The 20,355-nt window shown below is 42.9% G+C and overlaps 1 protein-coding gene across 9 annotated transcripts in view; it reads right to left on the reverse strand.

Annotated features, from left to right (window-relative positions):
* DNM3 (dynamin 3) overlaps positions 1 to 20,355 on the reverse strand; it is a 304,267-nt gene that overhangs the window by 34,730 nt on the left and 249,182 nt on the right. For 2 of the 9 annotated variants that reach the window (XM_084637838.1, XM_084637828.1), the window contains one exon: positions 17,981 to 18,063. The exons of 5 other annotated variants lie outside the window; for them this stretch is intronic. In XM_084637838.1, coding sequence (XP_084493964.1) covers positions 17,983 to 18,063 — 81 coding nt within the window. In that variant the 3' untranslated portion in view covers positions 17,981 to 17,982. Of the gene's footprint in view, positions 1 to 1,828; positions 1,873 to 2,584; positions 2,988 to 14,941; positions 14,959 to 17,980; positions 18,064 to 20,355 lie in introns of those variants that run through there. 2 more of the 9 variants (XM_084637836.1, XM_084637839.1) reach the window with 2 other exon arrangements.

Consider the following 20,355-nt stretch of genomic DNA (forward strand, 5'->3'; position numbering starts at 1 on the left):
GTATATGCAGCACCAGAACCTGGCAAAGCGATACCGGGCGAGGAGGCGACGTCAGCGCGGTCACGTGAGTGATCAGGACATGGACACAGATTTCTCTGAAAGCATGGGCCCTGCCAATGCATGCATCATGGTGCTAATGGGGCAGGTTCATGCTATGGAACGCCGATTCTGGGCTCGGGAAACAAGCACAGACTGGTGGGACCGCATAGTGTTGCGGGTCTGGGACGATTCCCAGTGGCTGCGAAACTTTCGCATGCGTAAGGGCACTTTCATGGAACTTTGTGACTTGCTTTCCCCTGCCCTGAGGCGCATGAATACCAAGATGAGAGCAGCCCTCACAGTTGAGAAGCAAGTGGCGATAGCCCTGTGGAAGCTTGCAACGCCAGACAACTACCGGTCAGTTGGGAATCAATTTGGAGTGGGCAAATCTACTGTTGGGGCTGCTGTGATGCAAGTAGCCCACACAATCAAAGATCTGCTGATATCAAGGGTAGTGACCCTGGGAAATGTGCAGGTCACAGTGGATGGCTTTGCTGCAATGGGATTCCCTAACTGTGGTGGGGCCACAGACGGAACCCATATCCCTATTTTGGCACCGGAGCACCAAGCCACCGAGTGCATAAACCGCAAGGGGTACTTTTCAATAGTGCTGCAAGCTCTGGTGGATCACAAGGGACATTTCACTAACATCAACGTGGGATGGCCGGGAAAGGTACATGACGCTCGCATCTTCAGGAACTCTGGTCTGTTTCAAAAGCTGCAGGAAGGGACTTTATTCCCAGACCAGAAAATAACTGTTGGGGATGTTGAAATGCCTATATGTATCCTTGGGGACCCAGCCTACCCCTTAATGCCATGGCTTATGAAGCCGTACACAGGCAGCCTGGACAGTAGTCAGGAGCTGTTCAACTACAGGCTGAGCAAGTGCAGAATGGTGGTAGAATGTGCATTTGGACGTTTAAAGGCGCGCTGGCGCAGTTTACTGACTCGCTTAGACCTCAGCGAAACCAATATTCCCACTGTTATTACTGCTTGCTGTGTGCTCCACAATATCTGTGAGAGTAAAGGGGGAGACGTTTATGGCGCGGTGGGAGGTTGAGGCAAATCGCCTGGCTGCTGGTTATGCACAGCCAGACACCAGGGCGGTTAGAAGAGCACAGGAGGGTGCAGTACGCATCAGAGAAGCTTTGAAAACCAGTTTCATGACTGGCGAGGCTACGGTGTGAAAGTTCTGTTTGTTTCTCCTTGATGAAAACCCCCCGCCCCTTGGTTCACTCTACTTCCCTGTAAGCTAACCACCCTCCCCTCCTCCCTTCAATCACCGCTTGCAGAGGCAATAAAGTCATTGTTGCTTCACATTCATGCATTCTTTATTCATTCATCACACAAATAGGGGGATGACTACCAAGGTAGCCCAGGAGGGGTGGTGGAGGAGGGAAGGAAAATGCCACACAGCACTTTAAAAGTTTACAACTTTAAAATTTATTGAATGACTGCCTTCTTTTTTTTGGGTAATCTTCTGTGGTGGAGTGGCTGGTTGGCCGGAGGTCCCCACACCGCGTTCTTGGGCGTTTGGGTGTGGAGGCTATGGAACTTGGGGAGGAGGGCGGTTGGTTACACAGGGGCTGTAGTGGCAGTCTGTGCTCCAGATGCCTTTGCTGCAGCTCTACCATACACTGGAGCATACTGGTTTGGTCCTTCAGCAGCCTCAGCATTGAATCCTGCCTCCTCTCATCACGCTGCCGCCACATTTGAGCTTCAGCCCTGTCTTCAGCCCGCCACTTACTCTCTTCAGCCCGCCACCTCTCCTCCCGGTCATTTTGTGCTTTCCTGCACTCTGACATTATTTGCCTCCACGCATTCGTCTGTGCTCTGTCAGTGTGGAAAGACAGCATGAGCTCGGAGAACATTTCATTGCGAGTGCATTTTTTTTTCTTTCTAAGCTTCACTAGCCTCTGGGAAGGAGAAGATCCTGTGATCATTGAAACACATGCAGTTGGTGGAGAAAAAAAAAGGGACAGCGGTATTTAAAAAGATACATTTTATAAAACAGTGGCTACGCTCTTTCAGGGTAAACCTTGCTGTTAACGTTACATACATAGCACATGTGCTTTCGTTACAAGGTCGCATTTTGCCTCCCCCCACCGCGTGACTACCCCCTCAATCTTCCCCCCTCCCTGTGGCTAACAGCAGGGAACATTTCTGTTTAGCCACAGGCAAACAGCCCAGCAGGAATGGGCTCCTCTGAGTGTCCCCTGAAGTAAAGCACTCTATTTCAACCAGGTGACCATGAATTATATCTCACTCTCCTGAGGATAACACAGAGAGATAAAGAACGGATGTTGTTTGAACGCCAGCAAACATACACTGCAATGCTTTGTTGTACAATGATTCCCGAGTATGTGTTACTGGCCTGGAGTGGTAAAGTGTCCTACCATGAAGGACGCAATAAGGGTGCCCTCCCCAGAAACCTTTTGCAAAGGCTTTGAGAGTACATCCAGGAGAGCCGCGAATGCCAGGGCAAAGTAATCCTTTCACATGCTTGCTTTTAAACCATGTATAGTATTTTAAAAGGTATACTCACCGGAGGTCCCTTCTCCGCCTGCTGGGTCCAAGAGGCAGCCTTGGGTGGGTTCGGGGGGTACTGGCTCCAGGTCCAGGGTGAGAAACAGTTCCTGGCTGTCGGGAAAACCGGTTTCTCCGCTTGCTTGCTGTGAGCTATCATCATCATCATCATCATCTTCTTCGTCCCCAAAACCTGCTTCCGTATTGCCTCCTTCTCCATTGAAGGAGTCAAACAACACGGCTGGGGTAGTGGTGGCTGAACCACCTAAAATGGCATGCAGCTCATCATAGAAGCGGCATGTTTGGGGCTCTGACCCGGAGCAGCCGTTCGCCTCTCTGGTTTTCTGGTAGGCTTGCCTCAGCTCCTTCAGTTTCACGCGGCACTGCTTCGGGTCCCTGTTACGGCCTCTGTCCTTCATGCCCTGGGAGATTTTGTCAAAGGTTTTGGCATTTCGAAAACTGGAACGGAGTTCTGATAGCACGGATTCCTCTCCCCAAACAGTGATCAGATCCCGTACCTCCCGTTTGTCCATGCTGGAGCTCTTTTGTGATTCTGGGACTCCATCATGGTCACTCTGCTGATGACCTCTGCATGGTCACCTGCAGCTTGCCACGCTGGCCAAACAGGAAATGAGATTCAAAAGTTCGCGGTTCTTTTCCTGTCTACCTGGCCAGTGCATCTGAGTTGAGAGTGCTGTCCAGAGTGGTCACAATGGAGCACTCTGGGATAGCTCCCGGAGGCCAATACTGTCGAATTGTGTCCACAGTACCCCAAATTCGAGCCGGCAAGGCCAATTTAAGCGCTAATCCACTTGTCAGGGGTGGAGTAAGGAAATCGATTTTAAGAGCCCTTTAAGTCGAAATAAAGGGCTTCATCGTGTGGACGGGTACAGGTTTACATCGATTTAATGCTGCTAAATTCGACCTAAAGTCCTAGTGTAGACCAGGGCTTACAGTGGTCTTGGTGCCACTATATGGGACAGATTTCAGAGTAACAGCCGTGTTAGTCTGTATTCGCAAAAAGAAAAGGAGTACTTGTGGCACCTTAGAGACTAACCAATTCATTTGAGCATAAGAACACCACAACCAGAAGGTGTGTGGGTTACAATAGTACACCTTCTGAATGGGCTCCATTATACCTTTTAAATAGGAATATGCTGTTGAAGTCTCTTGCAGAGAATAGGACAAGACAGACTAATGCAAAAAGTCACGTCTGTTCAGTGGCGCTGGAACTAATGGTGCTGCTGCACTCCCTGGCTTGAAGTAGTAATAACAAACACCAACTACTGTACGTGGCTTCCGTCATCAGTACCCCAACTATAAAAATTGTCCCAGCACCCCTGCATCTGATTCTCTCTCTGTGACCATGATTAAAGAATCTTAAAGGCAGAAGCTGAACATTTCAAGCCATTATCCTACTTTTAAATAGTCATATTAGTCAGTGCCTTTCACCTGCTAAGAGCTTTCTCCACCACTTCAGCTGACAGATCATGAAGCTCAATGGTTGGAATAGCAAAACAGTGATCAGGATGGTACTTGACGACCAATAGCTTTGTTATAAATAGAATTACTAAATTAGTGGCTGAAGAGAACATAGAAGATGTTTTGTATCTAGAGAGGGAAAGATTTTATGGTGTCTCACAGACTCTTACTGCAGAATTCTTTCCAAATGACCTGGAGCATGGGACTGAAAACCAGCTGGAATGCAGAAATAAAGAGCAACCATAATCCAGCCTTGCAAATTTCCATTGGCATATTCACCTGGCGCATGTAAATTGTTCAGCTGGCTGGGCACCCTGACTCTGGCAGTCATATAACTGCTGCTATCCTCTTCAAAAATTATTTGGAACTACCTCGGAGCAGCACCTTTGATCAATGTTCCTCCCACCATTTTATCCCACCATGTAGAGGAAGGCAGATGAAAGAATGGGAGGAGGTGTCAGGCCAACAAAGCTGCTCAAGAAGGAAGTCTAAGAAGCCAGGAAACAACCTTCTCTACCTCTCCTCCAATCCCGGGAAGAGGTGGAAGGCAAAGAGGATCCTTTCAGTGCCTCTAACTCCCCTAGCCTGCAGCAACGACAGCTCATTCCCTCTTCCCACACTAGAGGAACAGTAAATGTTCTCCTCTCCCCTTCTTCCCCACCACCAGAAGAACATGCCTCTATCCTGCCTTAGCAAGGGCAAGCTAGTAGAGTTCATTTCCTGAGTTGCTTGTTAATATTAGTTGTTGCTGGGGGGTTTTGGTTTATTTTTACACAATTTTACAAGGATGCAGTAAGTGGCAATGTGTGGCTGTAGGGTAGGTGTCTATTGGGTTGCTACAATTTAGCTATCTTATGTTTGCTCTTGTTTAATATCTTCATTAATGGCCTGGAAGAGGAATATACTAATTACAAAATCTGACACAATTAATCTGGGAGGTGCTGCCACCACCAGGAAGGATAAAGAGATAATTAAGAAGGATCTAGAGAGCAGAGAAATAGGCTAAAGAACAGTGGTTTTCAACTTTGGGTCCACAGACAATGTCTAAGATTTCCAAAGGGGTCCGCACCTCCATTCAAAAATGTTCAGGGGTCCACAAATGAAAAAAATGTTGAAATCCACAGGGCTAAGACAATGAGATTCATCTTAGAAAAATGAAAACTAGTACATCTGGGGAAAAATAACTCAAAGTGCAGATATTCAACAGTGGGGAAAACCTTAAAGCCTTAGCAGTGAGAGCAGATACTTTGAAAGGTAATATGGCAGCCAGAGGGATATTACACTTCAAACACACATTCATCATGCCACCGAGCAGAGGCGATAATCCTTCCCTACGCCACTGTCCCCTCATTTGTAGGAAGATACTACTACTTATGTACTTTACAAAAGGGTGGGGAGTCTTAATTGATTAACGTTCATAAAGTGCTCTAAGATGCTTGGATGAAAGCTGCTAATGAAATGAACAGTATGAATTAGTGTTACTGATGCACCCACACTTGAAATAGTGGATTCAGACATCCTCTGTATAAGGAAGTTTGGAGAATGGCAGCAAAAAGGATTCAGGGGTGGATAAAAGTGACACATGAAGGAAGAATAAAAACTACCGGTGAAATCATGGTCCCACTGAAGTCAATGGGAGCTTTGCCATTGATTTCAATGGCAACAGGATTTCACCTTATATGTGCATGTCTACATGACAACTGAGAGGAGACATCTGTCTTCTGGAAGGTTGGAAACGCTCTGGAGTAAGAGAAATTATTCTGTGGGGTACAAGTAATGGAATACAGTTCAGAAAAGGAAGAGTTCAGCTGAACATCAGGATAATCTTCCTGACAGTAAGATTTATATGGCTGTCAACTAGTTTCCTATTAAAAAGTTCCAAAACACTGAATATTTAAAGCAAACCTGGACAAAGTACTGAAAAATACATTGTTGAGAACAACCCTGCATTGACCACACAGGGTGAACAATATCATCTCTGCCATGATTTTATCACGTCAGGCAGCTGCAAACATGCATAAAAATGTCTCATATAACATTTCAGGATTTCAGTTCCAAAAAGGAGAATTTGCCTAGTTATTTAATTAGAAGAGTTTCTCAAACAATAAAGTACTTTCTTCTATCAAACATAACATTCTTTTAAAAAGGATGGCAGGAGGTAAAATAGAAGCATTTGGATTGCTGGGAAAATAGCCGAATCTAATTAAATTAAAGCTAAGCAATACTTTGTAATATTATAAAATACACTGATGCCTGTGGTAGATCTCATTACTAAGTTACTGGATGAGAATTACTGAGATACTGTTTCTATATCTTTGTCAGAAAATAGTCGTCTGACTATAAATTTGATGTTTTTGTTTGCAAATGGAAATCCCTACCAAAAAATCTGAAACATTACATCAAGCAAAAAGCTACCTCCATTTTACAATATACCAATACCAGCAGGGGACATTGGCTATGACTAAATAATAGAGTTTTCAAATGCTGGATAAGTAGAGAGCAAGGATTGGCTGGTGGGACAGCAATAATTGATAATAGTAAGAAAGATCTTCTTGAGGGACATATTCCAAGATATCAAATATTGTTTAGAAGGGTTAGTAAAGCTTGTGGTGAAATACAGCAGCACATCCATCTCAAGTAAGAAACAGAGTGGGTGTAAAAACTCCAAAATCATAACATCACGGAGGCTGGGCTATGGAATCGAAAATAAAGTTCAAGCCAAAAATAAAGGATTAGGTTGGATAAGGTATTTTTCCCTGCGTCACCAGACTGCTCCTACTTGTCTATAACAGGAGTCCCTGATGGCTACATCATATCAAGCATGACTCTTATTTGTCTACCATTTCTCATTTGTACTGCATTCAGCACAAGGAGAATGCAATACAAGATTATAATCACTGCAATTATTTACAGTCCACTGCACATACATGCTGTGACAAAGTTCCTCCTCTACCTTGGGGGTCTTGCGCTTATTGGCGGATTTCCTCACCTTGGAGCTTCACGGAAGCCCTCAGCTTGGCTGTTTTTCTGAACCCACAGTCCAGGTCGACTCCTCCTGTGTCTGACCAGGAGTTGGAAGGATTTGGCGGGAACCCGAGCCCGCCCTCTACTCCGGGTTCCAGCCCAGGGCCCAGTGGAAAGCAGCTGTCTAGAGTGCCTTCTGGAACAGCTGTGCAACAGCTACAACTCCCTGGGCTACTTCCCCATGGCCTCCTCCCAACACGTTCTTTATTCTCACCATAGGACCTTCTGCCTGGTGTCTGATAATGCTTGTGCTCCTCAGTCCTCCAACAGTCTGCGTTCTCACTCTCAGCTCCTAGGGCCTCTTGCTCCCAGCACCTCACACGCACCACAAACTGAAGTGAGCTCCTTTTTAAACCCAGGTGCCCTGATTAGCCTGGCTTAATTGATTCTAGCAGCTTCTTGATTGGCTGCAGGTGTTCTAATCAGCCTGTCTGTCTTAATTGTCTCCAGAAGGTTCCTGATTGTTCTGGAACCTTCCCTGTTACCTTACCCAGGGAAAAGGGACCTACTTAACCTGGGGCTAATATATCTGCCTTCTACCACTCTCCTGTAGCCATCTGGCCTGACCCTGTCACAGTGCATATCACTGAAATCCGTTAAGTCTGCTTTGGTGCAGAACAGTCAAGCAGTCCCAATCTGTTCCCACTGAGCAACATGTAATCCCATTTTGAGTAAGTGCAAATGCATAACTCAGCTAAAAGCATGTCTCTTTTTACTCTGAGCACTGTTCTGACCTATAATGTCTTCAGATAAATTCATATATAAGACAGAAGGTCCAAATTCTCAGCAGGGGTAAACTCCATGGTAGTCAATGGAGTTATCCCAGCAAAGAATTTGGTTCATAGAGTCAGGAGAACTTTAAAAACAAACTCAGATGACAACTGTTGCGGAATCAGGTGGTTCTCGAACTGACAGTAAGTGGAGTGCACTGCATCCCACCAAACACAAAACAGTTACAGACAATATGGCCAATGTGAGAGATATTGTGTGAATGAATATAAAACTGTACTTCTTGATTAAGGGTGACAGTTAGGAACCTCTTCAGAATCTTGTGGCAGCAATACATATTTACTCTTTAGATTTATAAAATAGCAATATCAAGAGGCCCTAACTGAACACTGCATTTGCCTGTGACATGTACTGATAAATGCAATAGATCAGAGAAAGAAACAACAGCCCTATAATGGATCAAACAGTCACAAAAAATAAACTCATTTCTCCATTACACACAAATACTGGCCCCAGCTCTATTCAGTTCTTCAGCAGCTCTCCCAAGATGTCTTTGCATCATATCTTGAAGGTCAGTAGATTCTGGCTAGCTGGAACTAATTGGGAGCACATTCCAAAGGAAAGTCCTCACAAAAAATACCCAGCCAGTAGCTCCCCATCTTTTACAGTAGGGGATCCAGTTTGAGCACCTCCATAAATCTCGACTGCAGCAGTATGTCATGGGGCAGATATGTATAGAGGGGTTTATACAAAGGCCAATGACAAAGAACTGACAACACACTGAACACTGTAGTTATGCTTCAATCTAAGGCTGAAATTATAATCTATTTATCTACTTTATTTGTGTTCAACTGGAATTTTTCTTTGACAGACAAATGAAGTATGCTGTGCTTGTGTAAGTCTCCTGCCTCTCTTAAAAGCCTTTACAATTGCTTCTTGGAATCCTCTCTCGTTACATTTTTGGGCTATATGTAAAATTTGGCTAGTATATTCTTAAAGATGCATAATAGACTATTGTGCCAAAAGGGCTGCTCTAACCATGCAATGGAGTCTCACAGCAAGATTTGGTCATTGGAAGAAAGCTCTAGTAGGTGACAATACACTAGTTTTCTTGTATTGTCAATGAACCAAGCACAACAGAGAATACTTTCTCTCCCACATCTGGCTAGCCAGGAAACTGCACCCTTTCCTCTCAGATAAAGATCCTGACGCTCTCATCCACTGCGAAGAGCTACAGAAGGATCTCACAAAACTGGGTGACTGACCAACAAAATGACAGATGAAATTCAATTTTGATGAATGCAAAGTAATGCGCATTGGAAAACATAATCACAACTATACATATAAAATGATGCGGTCTAAATTAGCTGTTACCGCTCAAGAAAGATCTTGGAGTCATTGTGGATAGTTCTCTGAAAACATCCACTCAATGTGCAGAAGCAGTCAAAAAAGGGAACAGAAAGGGATAGATAATAAGACAGAAAATATCATATTGTCTCTATATAAACCTATGGTACCCCCACATCTTGAATACTGCGTGAAAATGTGGTTGCCCCATCTCAAAAAAGATATATTGAAATGGGAAAAGGTTCAGAAAACGGCAACAAAAATTATTAGGGGTATGGAATGGCTGCCGTATGAGGAGAGATTAATAAGACTGGGACTTTTCAGCTTGGAAAAGAGACGACTAAGGGGGGATATGACCGAGGTCTATAAAATCATGACTGGTGTGGAGAAAGTAAATAAGGAAGTGTTATTTACTCCTTCTCATAAGACAAGAACTAGGGGCCACCTAATGAAATTAACAGGCAGCAGGTTTAAAACAAACAAAAGGAAGTATTTTTTCACACAATGCACAGTCAACTGTGGAACTCCTTGCCAGAGGATGTTGTAAAGGTCAAGACTATAACAGGGTTCAAAAAAGAACTAGATACATTCATGGAGGATAGGTCCATCAATGGCTATTAGCCAGGATGGGCAGGGATGGTGTCCCTAGCCTCTGTATGCCAGAAGCTGGGAATGGGCGACAGGGGAATTGATCACTTGATGATTACCTGTTCTGTTCATTCCCTTTGGGGCACCTGGCATTGGCCACTGTCAGAAGACAGGATACTGGGCTAGATGGACCTTTGGTCTGACCCAGTATGTCCGTTCTTATCTTTAACTCCCATGCTCTCTGTAGCAGCCCTGCACTCCCTTAAGTATGGAAATTGCAATTCTGGTTGGCCCTTACACAGGTTGTCTCCCTCTTTCACTGCATAGCGACATAAGGGCCAGACATAATCTAACCCAAAGTGATTTAACCAATCACAATCCAATTCTGCAACTGGATTCTTCTCTTAGGTTACAGACACTGTAAAGTGAGGATCACTATCTAAGATCTTGCACTGCATATGAAAACCCAACCCAGGTTATTTGTGCAACATTGTGGACCCCAAGCATTCAAAATTCATGAACCAGGTCTCCAGAAGTCACGGGACTGGCTTAATCATGAGATTTTTAATAAACAATACATCTGGAATTTTTTATTTGCCTTCTGGTTTTTGAGCCTTTTAGGGTGAACTCAGTACATATTTTCAAGCTTTGTTCCACAGTCACGGGGGCTGTAAATTTAGCTTTCATTAAAAAAAGAGTGAGAATCTTATGAAATCACCTGAGTCCAGGAGCAGGGCCTTTGAGAAAAACAACAAACATGAAATGTGCTAAAATTGTGAGAGCTGCCAACGCTGTGAGTGGAATCGAATCGTGCATATTTTTCAGGACTCATAACATCACAGAAACATGTTTTTTCATGTTATTAAAAAATCCAGTAGAAAATGAAATCAAGGAAAGGGTAACATCAATAGAATACTCCTGTGAGGAGCAAGCTCCCTCATCACAAGAGGTTTGTGCAGCATTTTCCCAGTTCACTGCCACTTATAAAATATCCCCACACAAAGGACTGTTATGTACCCTGCAATGCAAATTTTTGACTCAGGACCAACAGCTACTTCATGCTTTCAAAATAGATTGCTGGGCAGGCAAAAACAAAGACAGCCTGGCATAATGAAGACAGCACAGTCACTTAGTAAATGCATTTATTTTGGAATTTGAAAAACTTTTCAGTCAAAGAATCTGCTGATCATTCTAAAGCATGAAGTGCCCCTAATTTCTAGACACAGGCTAGGAATGCAAACTAGGGTGTTGGATAGCATGAGTGTTTTATTTGTTATTTTTAGAGCAACGTAGAACAAGGTCAGTGTAATCTTAGGATGTTTTAAATAGTGCTGTGATATTAATGAATACATGTCAAGACAACAAGGATTTGAATATGAGGTGAGTAGCCTATAAGACATTCAGACAGAATCTTATTTCACAATGGCTGGCTAGTGGGTGGAAAATACTGCCAAAGACAACAGAAGCAAACAGTGGAAATTATTTATAGAGGGAGCTGAACCTTTCTTGAAAGGAGGGGAATAGCAAGAGGTACAGCCCTCAGCCTGCTCTTTTACGGTTAAATGCTCGATGCACCATGCATTTCCCTCAAGAACAAAAAGAGCAAGCCTTGAGGTTTACGCTAGAAATCGAAGAAAATGAAGGAAGAAAGGGGGAGGCTCAAACAGTCATCTGTAATGCAGGTGTGGACCATATGGATCAAATTAACACCTAGTCATTAATCTCTACTCTATTTTCTTCCATTCCATGGACTCTGGCAGCATGTGGCTCTCAAAAGCTCGTCCTTTCTAAAAACCACTCCATTGCGTGAATTTAGTGCTGGTGAAAGGTACCAAACAGAAAGTCTTCTGTTCAAGCACCCTAAGGCACAACACAGGCAGTGGCCAGCTAAAGTTATCTCACACTGACCAAAGCACCTCAGCCCTGACCTGAAGGGACCATTTCCAGATTCATGGAGTCCAAGGCCAGAAGGGAGCGCGGTGATCATCTAGCCTGACCTCCTGTATAACCCAGGCCAGAGACCTTCCCTTGTCCCCTACAATAATTCCTAGAGCAGATCTGGTAGAAAAACACCCAATCTCAATTAAAAAATTGTCAGTGATGGAGACTCCACTATGATCCTTGGTTAAATGGTTAAATACTCTCACTCTAAAGGTAAGGTGAGAGTTCAGGTGACAGGGTCTCTTTATTAATTCAGCCAATAAGATTGTAAATAAGTGCTAATTGCGGTGATGGTGGGAACTCTTGGGGAGTGGACTCAGAAACATCACAGCTAAGATTTTCAGAAGTGATTAGTGATTTTAGTGCCTAACTTTTAACACTGTAAACAAGCCAGAGTTTCAGAGAATGGGCACTTCGCTCCATCAGAAAATCAGGCCCTTTTAAGAAATCTCGAATCGGGTGCCCAAGAATTCAGGCACCCAAAGTCATGGTCCAATCTTCTATCCTATAGTCCCTTGAACAGCCCTCAGAGGAGGTGATTAGAACTTTCAGTCCCTACCAGCCTGGGTTAGAATGGAACAGCACAATATCCTGCAGCAAAGCCCAAGCCATGCAAGTTCTCATATTCCATTTTGGGTTCAACTGTGAAAGATGACTCAAAAAGCCTTTCTCCCTGCTTGTGGGAATTAATTCCTCTGGGGATGAAAGCTACTCCAGGGGCCACAGGAGGAGATGGGGCAGTCCCTCTGTGTTCTGGGAAAGATGTGCCTTTGGGCTGGTGCAGCCCAGCTGTGGGGAACTGCACAGCCACCCTATGCAGGCCTTGTATAAATTATAGAATCCGGGCCTTTGTTTTAACTTGATCTCATGTAACATACCACCTACAACTGTACACTTTTTCTTTAGAATTAATTACATCTAAACAAGCCTCCTGGAGTTTTCCTCTGATAAGCACTGAGGCAACCTTGACGTTTCCTCTACAAGAAGCAGAGCAGGAATTGAGCTGCCAGAACAAGGGAGGGGTCTTTAATTTAGCTTAACCTCCCCATCATGAGAAGTACCAGGTCTCTGTGCTCCCTACCAGGCTCAGCCCATCAGTGCAAATCATCTTCATAGTAATCTATTGAAATATGAAATGTTGGCAATTTTTCAAAATTCCTCACTCAATCTTATTGCCAGTTGTATAGTCTGGATAATCAGTAAATAAACCCTTCTAACCTTGCTCAAATCCTAAGGGGCGGAACATAAAGAGAGCACTTTCTAATTTACTCCCGTTGACCTCTCCTGCTCTAAACAAAGCAATTTCCTACTTCTCAGAGAGTTTGATTTTTCTACTGGCATCTGTACCACCTGACTGAGCAGCAAGGATTTCTCACTTAAGATTTTTGTTTTTAGCTGGCATTGTTCTTCTACTCACATATGTTCTTGTTAGAACAGCACGAATCCGCAAGATTTAAAACCTCCCATTCTCAAGTCTAAAGCCCCTAAAGGGAAATTGTGATTGTGATGCCAAGGAACACAGTCATACGTTATTTTACATATTACTCTGTCAGGCTGACAGCAGATGGGGAAGGGGGAGGAAGGAAAGGAGAAAGGAGAGGAAGATGGCAGTTTAATAGCACCTACCACTGATCCCACACAGTAGGAGCACTGTGCTCCAGAACAGCAATATTTCCTTTGCCTTGCACTTGGTTTACTAAAGCAAGACTCAATGGGAAGAGTCCTCAAACAGCATGAATCACATCTTAATAGAGAGGTTGTCCTGTGGACACTTCCCCCATACACTCATGACTGGATTGACCATTCTTCATCCCACCCCCACCAGTCACAACTGGACAGACCAACATGCCTCTCATTCTAGAAGGACCATCCTCAACCCATCCCAACCTCCACTCCCAGTCATGACAGGAAGGACCAACATTCCTCCCACACCCTCCATCCCAGTCATGACAGGATGGACTCACCCCTACTCCTGGTCCCAATCACACTATAAAGCATCCCTCTGGCAACTACAGCAATTGCTTATGCAGAAAATTAATACTAGGAAAGCATTTAATCTATTTTAACTTCTTTTCATGTTATTTAGAAAGTGGAAATACGGATGAGAACGAATGCCACATAGATAAAGCCATCTTTCCCACACACAACTCTTGCCCCAAACACAGCTTGGCCAGACAGAAGGATCTGGCCCAAACATTTCACTTGCTAATTCAGGTTGTAGGATTCAAATTAATGCATTTGCCACTGAGCCAACCAATCAGGCAGACGTGCCAATGACCTAAGACCTTTGGCAGAAACTCCTCTCTTGATGTGACATCACTGATTTATCTATCCCTATTCAAGAGCTTCCTCAGCTTATGCAAGCAAAAAGTCAAGCGGTAATATTAATACAGTAGAACAACAAAATAATCAAAGACAAGGAGAATGGATGAATCTTGAAAGTACTGACATCTTTATTGCAAATCAACAAATATTGCTATTAATACATGGGGGGAAAAGACTGACATCCACTCAACACAGAGGGTTCTGGACTGGTGGTGCCAAAATTCAAAATGTGAATTACCAGGTAAAACTTTTGTCCCGTGAACCAGACTGCTCTCTACTCAAACCAATGGGTTGTGAGTGGCTATACTAGATTAGAGAGGGTGATAAACGGATCCAATAAATGGAAGGTTACCAACAGACTTAGTTTGTTACTATTATATTTCTGAGAACTTGATGGCCAAATGCAGCCTCTGTAGAAATGAACATACTAAGACGACGATGCTAAATAAGCAATATTTAAGTGATCACTGACATCAAGGGAATATCAAATGTCTTTTTACAAGAAGAATATTTCTGCTCCAAATAAAAATTGATACTATTTTAGGCACAAAATTATCTACCTTGGAAACTTGGATGGTTCTCATTCCTATTGTATCTGAGAGCCTCACAATCTTTAATGCATTAATCCTCACAACACCTTTCTGAGAGTGGGAAGTGCTACGACCCCCTTGTATGGATGAGGAGCAGAGGCACAAAATGATTAAGTGACTTGACCAAGGTCATACAAGACGTTTGTGATGGAGCAGGGAATGGAACCTAGGCCCCTTCAGTCCCAGGCTAGCATCCCAACCAGTGGACCATTCTTTCCCCAAACTAGGAACTGTGTCTTGATTTGTTCTCATAAAACATAAGTTCTGTGGCTTGGGTCTGGCTGAAAAGGGGGAGATATAAGTGTTTCACTGGGTTGATATCTGAAGCACTCAAGGAGAAAGGACTGGAATCACATATCTTTCCTTTCTGAAAGGCAAAGAAGCAGAAGTGACTGAGCAATGCTAGCGCATAACTGGTGCTCCTGTAAATAAATAATTATAATTTATAGACACAAAGGAAGGGGTGGATTTCTGAGACATGAGAAAGTAAAAGCAAAATTTGGAATAGCCCAGATGAGCGAGGAAAAGGAGATGAGTCTAATATGATACTGAGGTTGTGAGTTTTGGTGACGGATAGGATAGTAGTGTCATCAGAGGCACCTGGGCTCTTATGTTGATGTTCATCACTTCATATCTTGCTGTACATTCCGTTTTTCCAAAAGCAGTGGAGAATGAAGGAAGAGAAGAAATTTTGGGAGTAGAGATTAATTTAATTTCAACATGCTGAGTTTGAGACAAGATAGGAAGGCATCAAGATGAGATGAAGTCAAATGTGCAGAGGCAGTTTTGTGAGTCATTGGCATACAGATAATTGCAACTGAGTGGATGAGGTGTACCAGAGGTAAGATGCAGAGGAAGGAAAGAGCCTTGAGGGACACTATAGACAGCAAGAGAAAGGAGGAACCACCTAAGAAGCGACTGGATATGGATGTAGAGCCCCAAACCATGACCCCCCTGGGGGAGGGTGAACAACTGTGTCAAAGGCAAACATGTAGATTATGGAAGGTATGGATCAAAATAAGCTTTAGTCAAGAGGAGGTCATTGGTGAGAGCAGTTTTAGTGAAGGGAGCAAAAGCCAGTTAGTTCGTAGAGAATCCGAGAGAATATTCTAAAATATATGGTTACAGTAGTGGGGGGATAGGAAAGATGAGAATACTAGACTGGAGGGCTTCTAGATCATGAGTGCATCTTCCATCATTTTGTCAAAATGTTTAGGAGAAAAGACTGCCTTTATATCAGTTCTCTTCACACAATTGCTGCTGGGAGTGATGGAACAGTCAGGATAGCAGGAGCAATGGTGGATTACCATGGTTACCCTATAAAAAGTGCACTTTTGTATGCCTGAAGCTTCTAACTAATCTACACTGAGGAGCTGACCCCACAATTATTTTAAGAGTTTAGGAATGGAGATATTGACATTAGGATTTTCCCAGCTGTTTTTAGGATCACCTCTACTGCTGGATGAACAGAAAGCTTCCAAAGGGGCTTCACTTCATCAGGCCAAAGTTCTATACCTTCCTCAGAATTTTCTAGCTTTTAGGGCAAAAACACAGTTCTGTAAAGTTTTTCAATCAAGTAAACAGGATCTTCTTCAAGCACTCTTCTAGAAGCATGAAAAGAGTTCCATTTGAGGAGAGACTGAAAAAAGATTAGGACAGTTCAGTTTACAGAGGAGATGTAAGAAAGGGCATGACAAAATAATGACTGGCATAGACAAGGTAAATTGGGTGGCCTGTTTATCATAACATAAGCATAAGTGGATATTCAGTGAAAGTGGAAGGGAATGAATGAATTTATAATGTGGGAACAAAATAAAGTCCTGACCAGTAAAATATATACTTGGGTATAATAAGGCCAATTTCATAAAGCTGAAAACAATTATGAGCGAAATCAGCTGGGAGGAAGAATTTAATGAGAAAAATATGAATGATAATTGGGAATTGTTTAAGAATGCCTCACTAGATGCTCAAATAGCCACAATTGCACAATCGAGAAAGAAGGCCGTGCTGATTAAAAAATTGACCTGGTTTAGCAGGGGAGTGAAGGCAGCTATAAAAAATTAAAAAAATAATATGACAAATGGAAGAAAGGGGAGGTTGATAGTAATGAATATAAATCAGATGTTAGGAATCGCAGAAAATTGGTAAGGGAAGCAAAGAACACAAAGCAAAGTAAAACTCTATGGCCAATGAGTTACGTTTTTAAATGCATTGGGAACAAAAATAATCCTGACCATTACTAGATGGAAATGGAAGAATTATCAATACTAAAGCAGAAAAGGCAGAAGTGTTCAATAAATATTTCTGTTCTGTATTTCGGGAAAAACAAATGATATAGTCTCATCATATGGTGATAACCCTCATTCCACTCCACTAGTATCTCTGGACGATGTTAAATGTCTACTAAAGTTAGACATTTTAAAATTAGAAGTCCAGATAACTTGCATCCAAAAGTTTTAAAAGAGCTGACTCATTAATGGATCATTAATGTTGATTTTCGGTAACTCTTAGAGCACTAGAGAAGTTCCAGAAAACTGGAAGAGAGCTCATGTTGTGACAATTTTAAAAAAGGGTAAACAGGATGGCCTTGGTAATTATAGGCCTGTCCACCTAACATTGATCCCAGGGCAAGAGAATGGAGTGACTGATATAGGACTCAATTAATAAAGAATTAAAGGTGGGTAATGTAATTAATGCAAATCAACACGGTTTTATGGATAATAGATCCTGTCAAACTAATGATATCTTTTTTAGATGAAATTACAAGTTTGGTGGATAAAGGTAATAGCGTTAATATAATATACTTAGACTTCTGTAAGGCATTTGAAATGGTGCCACACAACATTTTGGTTAAAAAACTAGAATGATATAAAAGTAACAAGGCACACTTTAAATGGATTAAAAACTGGCTAGCTGAGAGCTCTCAAAATCTGTAAATGGGGAATTGTAATCAGGTGGGTGTGTGTCCAATGAGCTACCACAGGGATTGGTTGTTGGTCCTACATTATTTAACATTTTTATCAATAGCCTGGAAGAAAACATAAAAATCATTGATAAAGTTTGCATACATAATAAAAATGGGGGAGAGGTAAATAATGAAGAGGCCAGGTCGCTGATTCAGAGTCATCTGGATCGCTTGGTAAACTGGGCACAAGCAAACAATATGCATTTTAATATGGATAAATGTAAATGTCTACATCTGGAAACAAAGAATGTAGGCCACGCTTACAGGATTCTGGGGAAGCAGCAACTCTGAAAAAGATTTAGGGACTGTGGTGGATAATCAGCTGAAAAGGAGCTCCCAGTGGAGCTGTGGCCAAAATAGCTAATGTGATCCTGGAATGCGTAAACAGGGGAATCTCGATTCAGGAGAAGAGAAGTTATTTTACCTCTATATTTGGAACTGATGTGACAGCTGCTGGAATAGTGTGTCCAGTTCTGGTGTCCACAATTCAAGAAGGAAGTTGACAAACTGGAGAGGGTTCAGAGAAAAGCCACGAGAATGATTAAAGGGTTAGAAAATATGTCGTATAATGATAGACTCAAAGAGTTCAATCTATTTAGCTTAACAAAGAGAAGGCTAAGGGGTGACTTGATTATAATCTCTAAGTATCTACACGAAGACAAACATTATGAATGGGCTCTTCAGTCTAGCAGAGACATGTATAACAATTCAATGGCTGGAAGTTGAAGCTTGACAAATTCAGACTGGAAATGAGGAGTAAATTTTTAACGGTGAGAATAATTATCCACTGAAACAATTTGCCAAGGGTCATGGCAGATTCTCCATCACTGATAATTTTAAAATCAAGACTGGATGTTTTTCTAAAATATCTGCTCTACGAATTGTTTTGGAGCAGTTCTCTGGCCTGTGTTACACAGGTGATCAGACTGGATGATCACAATGGTTCCTGCTGGCCTTGGAATCTATCAAAGTTAAAACTGATAAAAAGAAATACTTTATTCACAAGGTATAATTAACCCATGGAACTCGGTGCCACAAGCTACCACTGATGTCTTGAGCTCAGAAGGATTCAAGAGAGACATTTATATCAATAATGGAACCATCGACAGCTACCTTATGCAGCATTAACATACATAAAGGCTTTAAACCCTCATTCTTCAGGGCATAAGCCAACTACTTTCTGAGGTTATGAAAAAACACCTCGTAAGGGAAGGTTATGCCATAACTGTCCATCACAGGATATTCTCCCTCAAGTATCTGGTGCTGATCACTGCCAGAGCAAGGGGACTGAGCCTAGACAGATCATTGCTCTGATCCATATGGCAGTTCTTATGTTCTTCTGCTTTCATCTTTTTCCTTCTAATTCCAACCAGATCCTTTTCTCGGTTGACACATTGACTCTGGACCTATTTTGTCTGAGTACAGCCAGAGGATCCCACAGCCTGGACTTCTATTGCTCTCCATCACCCCATGCCTCTTTATCCTCCTCCAGGCCTGAAACCCATCTTGCATTCCCCTCAGTGCTGATATTGTCCTGGGTGCAACTTGCTACGGCCGTCTCTGCCGAACCTAGAAAAGCGGAGATCTTAAAATCTCACATACTTCAGAACTTCCTCAAGTAAGAGAGCATGACCACAGGAAGCCATGGGAAGCACAAAAATCGGACACAAGGCAGCCTGGGCCCTTCAGAAATGGTTGGACTTGGGGAGAACCTCATACCCCAAGGCTGGACTGTGGGTGAATAAAGAACTGGACAGCTGTCTACCTAAGGTACTTCTATGGCCCCTACCACCATAGTATCTGAGTGCCTCACAATCTCATGCTTTTATCCTCACAACCCCCCTGGGAGGAAGGGCAGTGCTATGGTGCCCATTGTACAGATAGGGACCTGAGGCACAGAATGGCCAACTGACTTGCCCAAGGTCACCCAGGAAGCCCGTGATGGATCAGGGACTTGAATTGAGGTATCTTATCTTTTAGGCTAATGCCCTAACCCCTCAGGGAGATTACTCTCTGTGGTGCTGTTTTCCACTTCAGAATCCAGGTAGAACGGTGTTTGCCTTACTGATAGAAATTTATTTCTCAGCCAGTACAAAATTGAAAAAAAAAATCACTGTTTTCAAAGCAAAATGTAAACAAGTTATATTTAAGAGAAAGCAGGAGCGCTGAAAATGCACATGCCCTGGTAGTATACAAGAACATAACAGGAACTGTACATTGCGATGCCACATGCAAGTTTTCACATAGAAGGTCTCCAATTTAATTCACTCTGGTCTCCATTCAACTTGAAACAGTTACATGATATCTCAGCTTGGTGGCACATACCGAGTTCCCGCAGAAACACAGTGCAAATGGTGTGTGGGCAGCAGGGCAATGTTTGCAAAAGGGGTATATAGTTCACCATTGTACTCAAGATCACCTGATTTTCATGCTGCTGTGAGGAGGGCTGGTCCCCTAGCACAAGTTATATCAGCCCTCATCTAGCCCTTTGGTAGCAGGATGTATTTACAAATTAGCTGTTTTTAATGGTCTAACATTTTCAATTTCGCATTTTGATAACTCTTTCCTTCCATTACCAGTCAGTAGCAAAGGTACAATAAAGAACAGATTCATTTGACTTGATAGACTCTCCTTCTGCAGCTCTTGCCCAGCACTGTACAAACAAGGAGTTCAGTTCTGGCAGCACAATGACTGCACAGACAAACGCCCTTTATACACAGAGCAATAGCTCACACACTGCCTTGGGGATTAGAATGTAATTCATCAAGAGAGGGAAAGTTGGCCAGAACACGAAGGTTA

This window comes from Lepidochelys olivacea, assembly GCF_965140295.1.
Source record: "Lepidochelys olivacea isolate rLepOli2 genome assembly, chromosome: 8".
Classification (NCBI taxonomy): domain Eukaryota; kingdom Metazoa; phylum Chordata; order Testudines; family Cheloniidae; genus Lepidochelys; species Lepidochelys olivacea.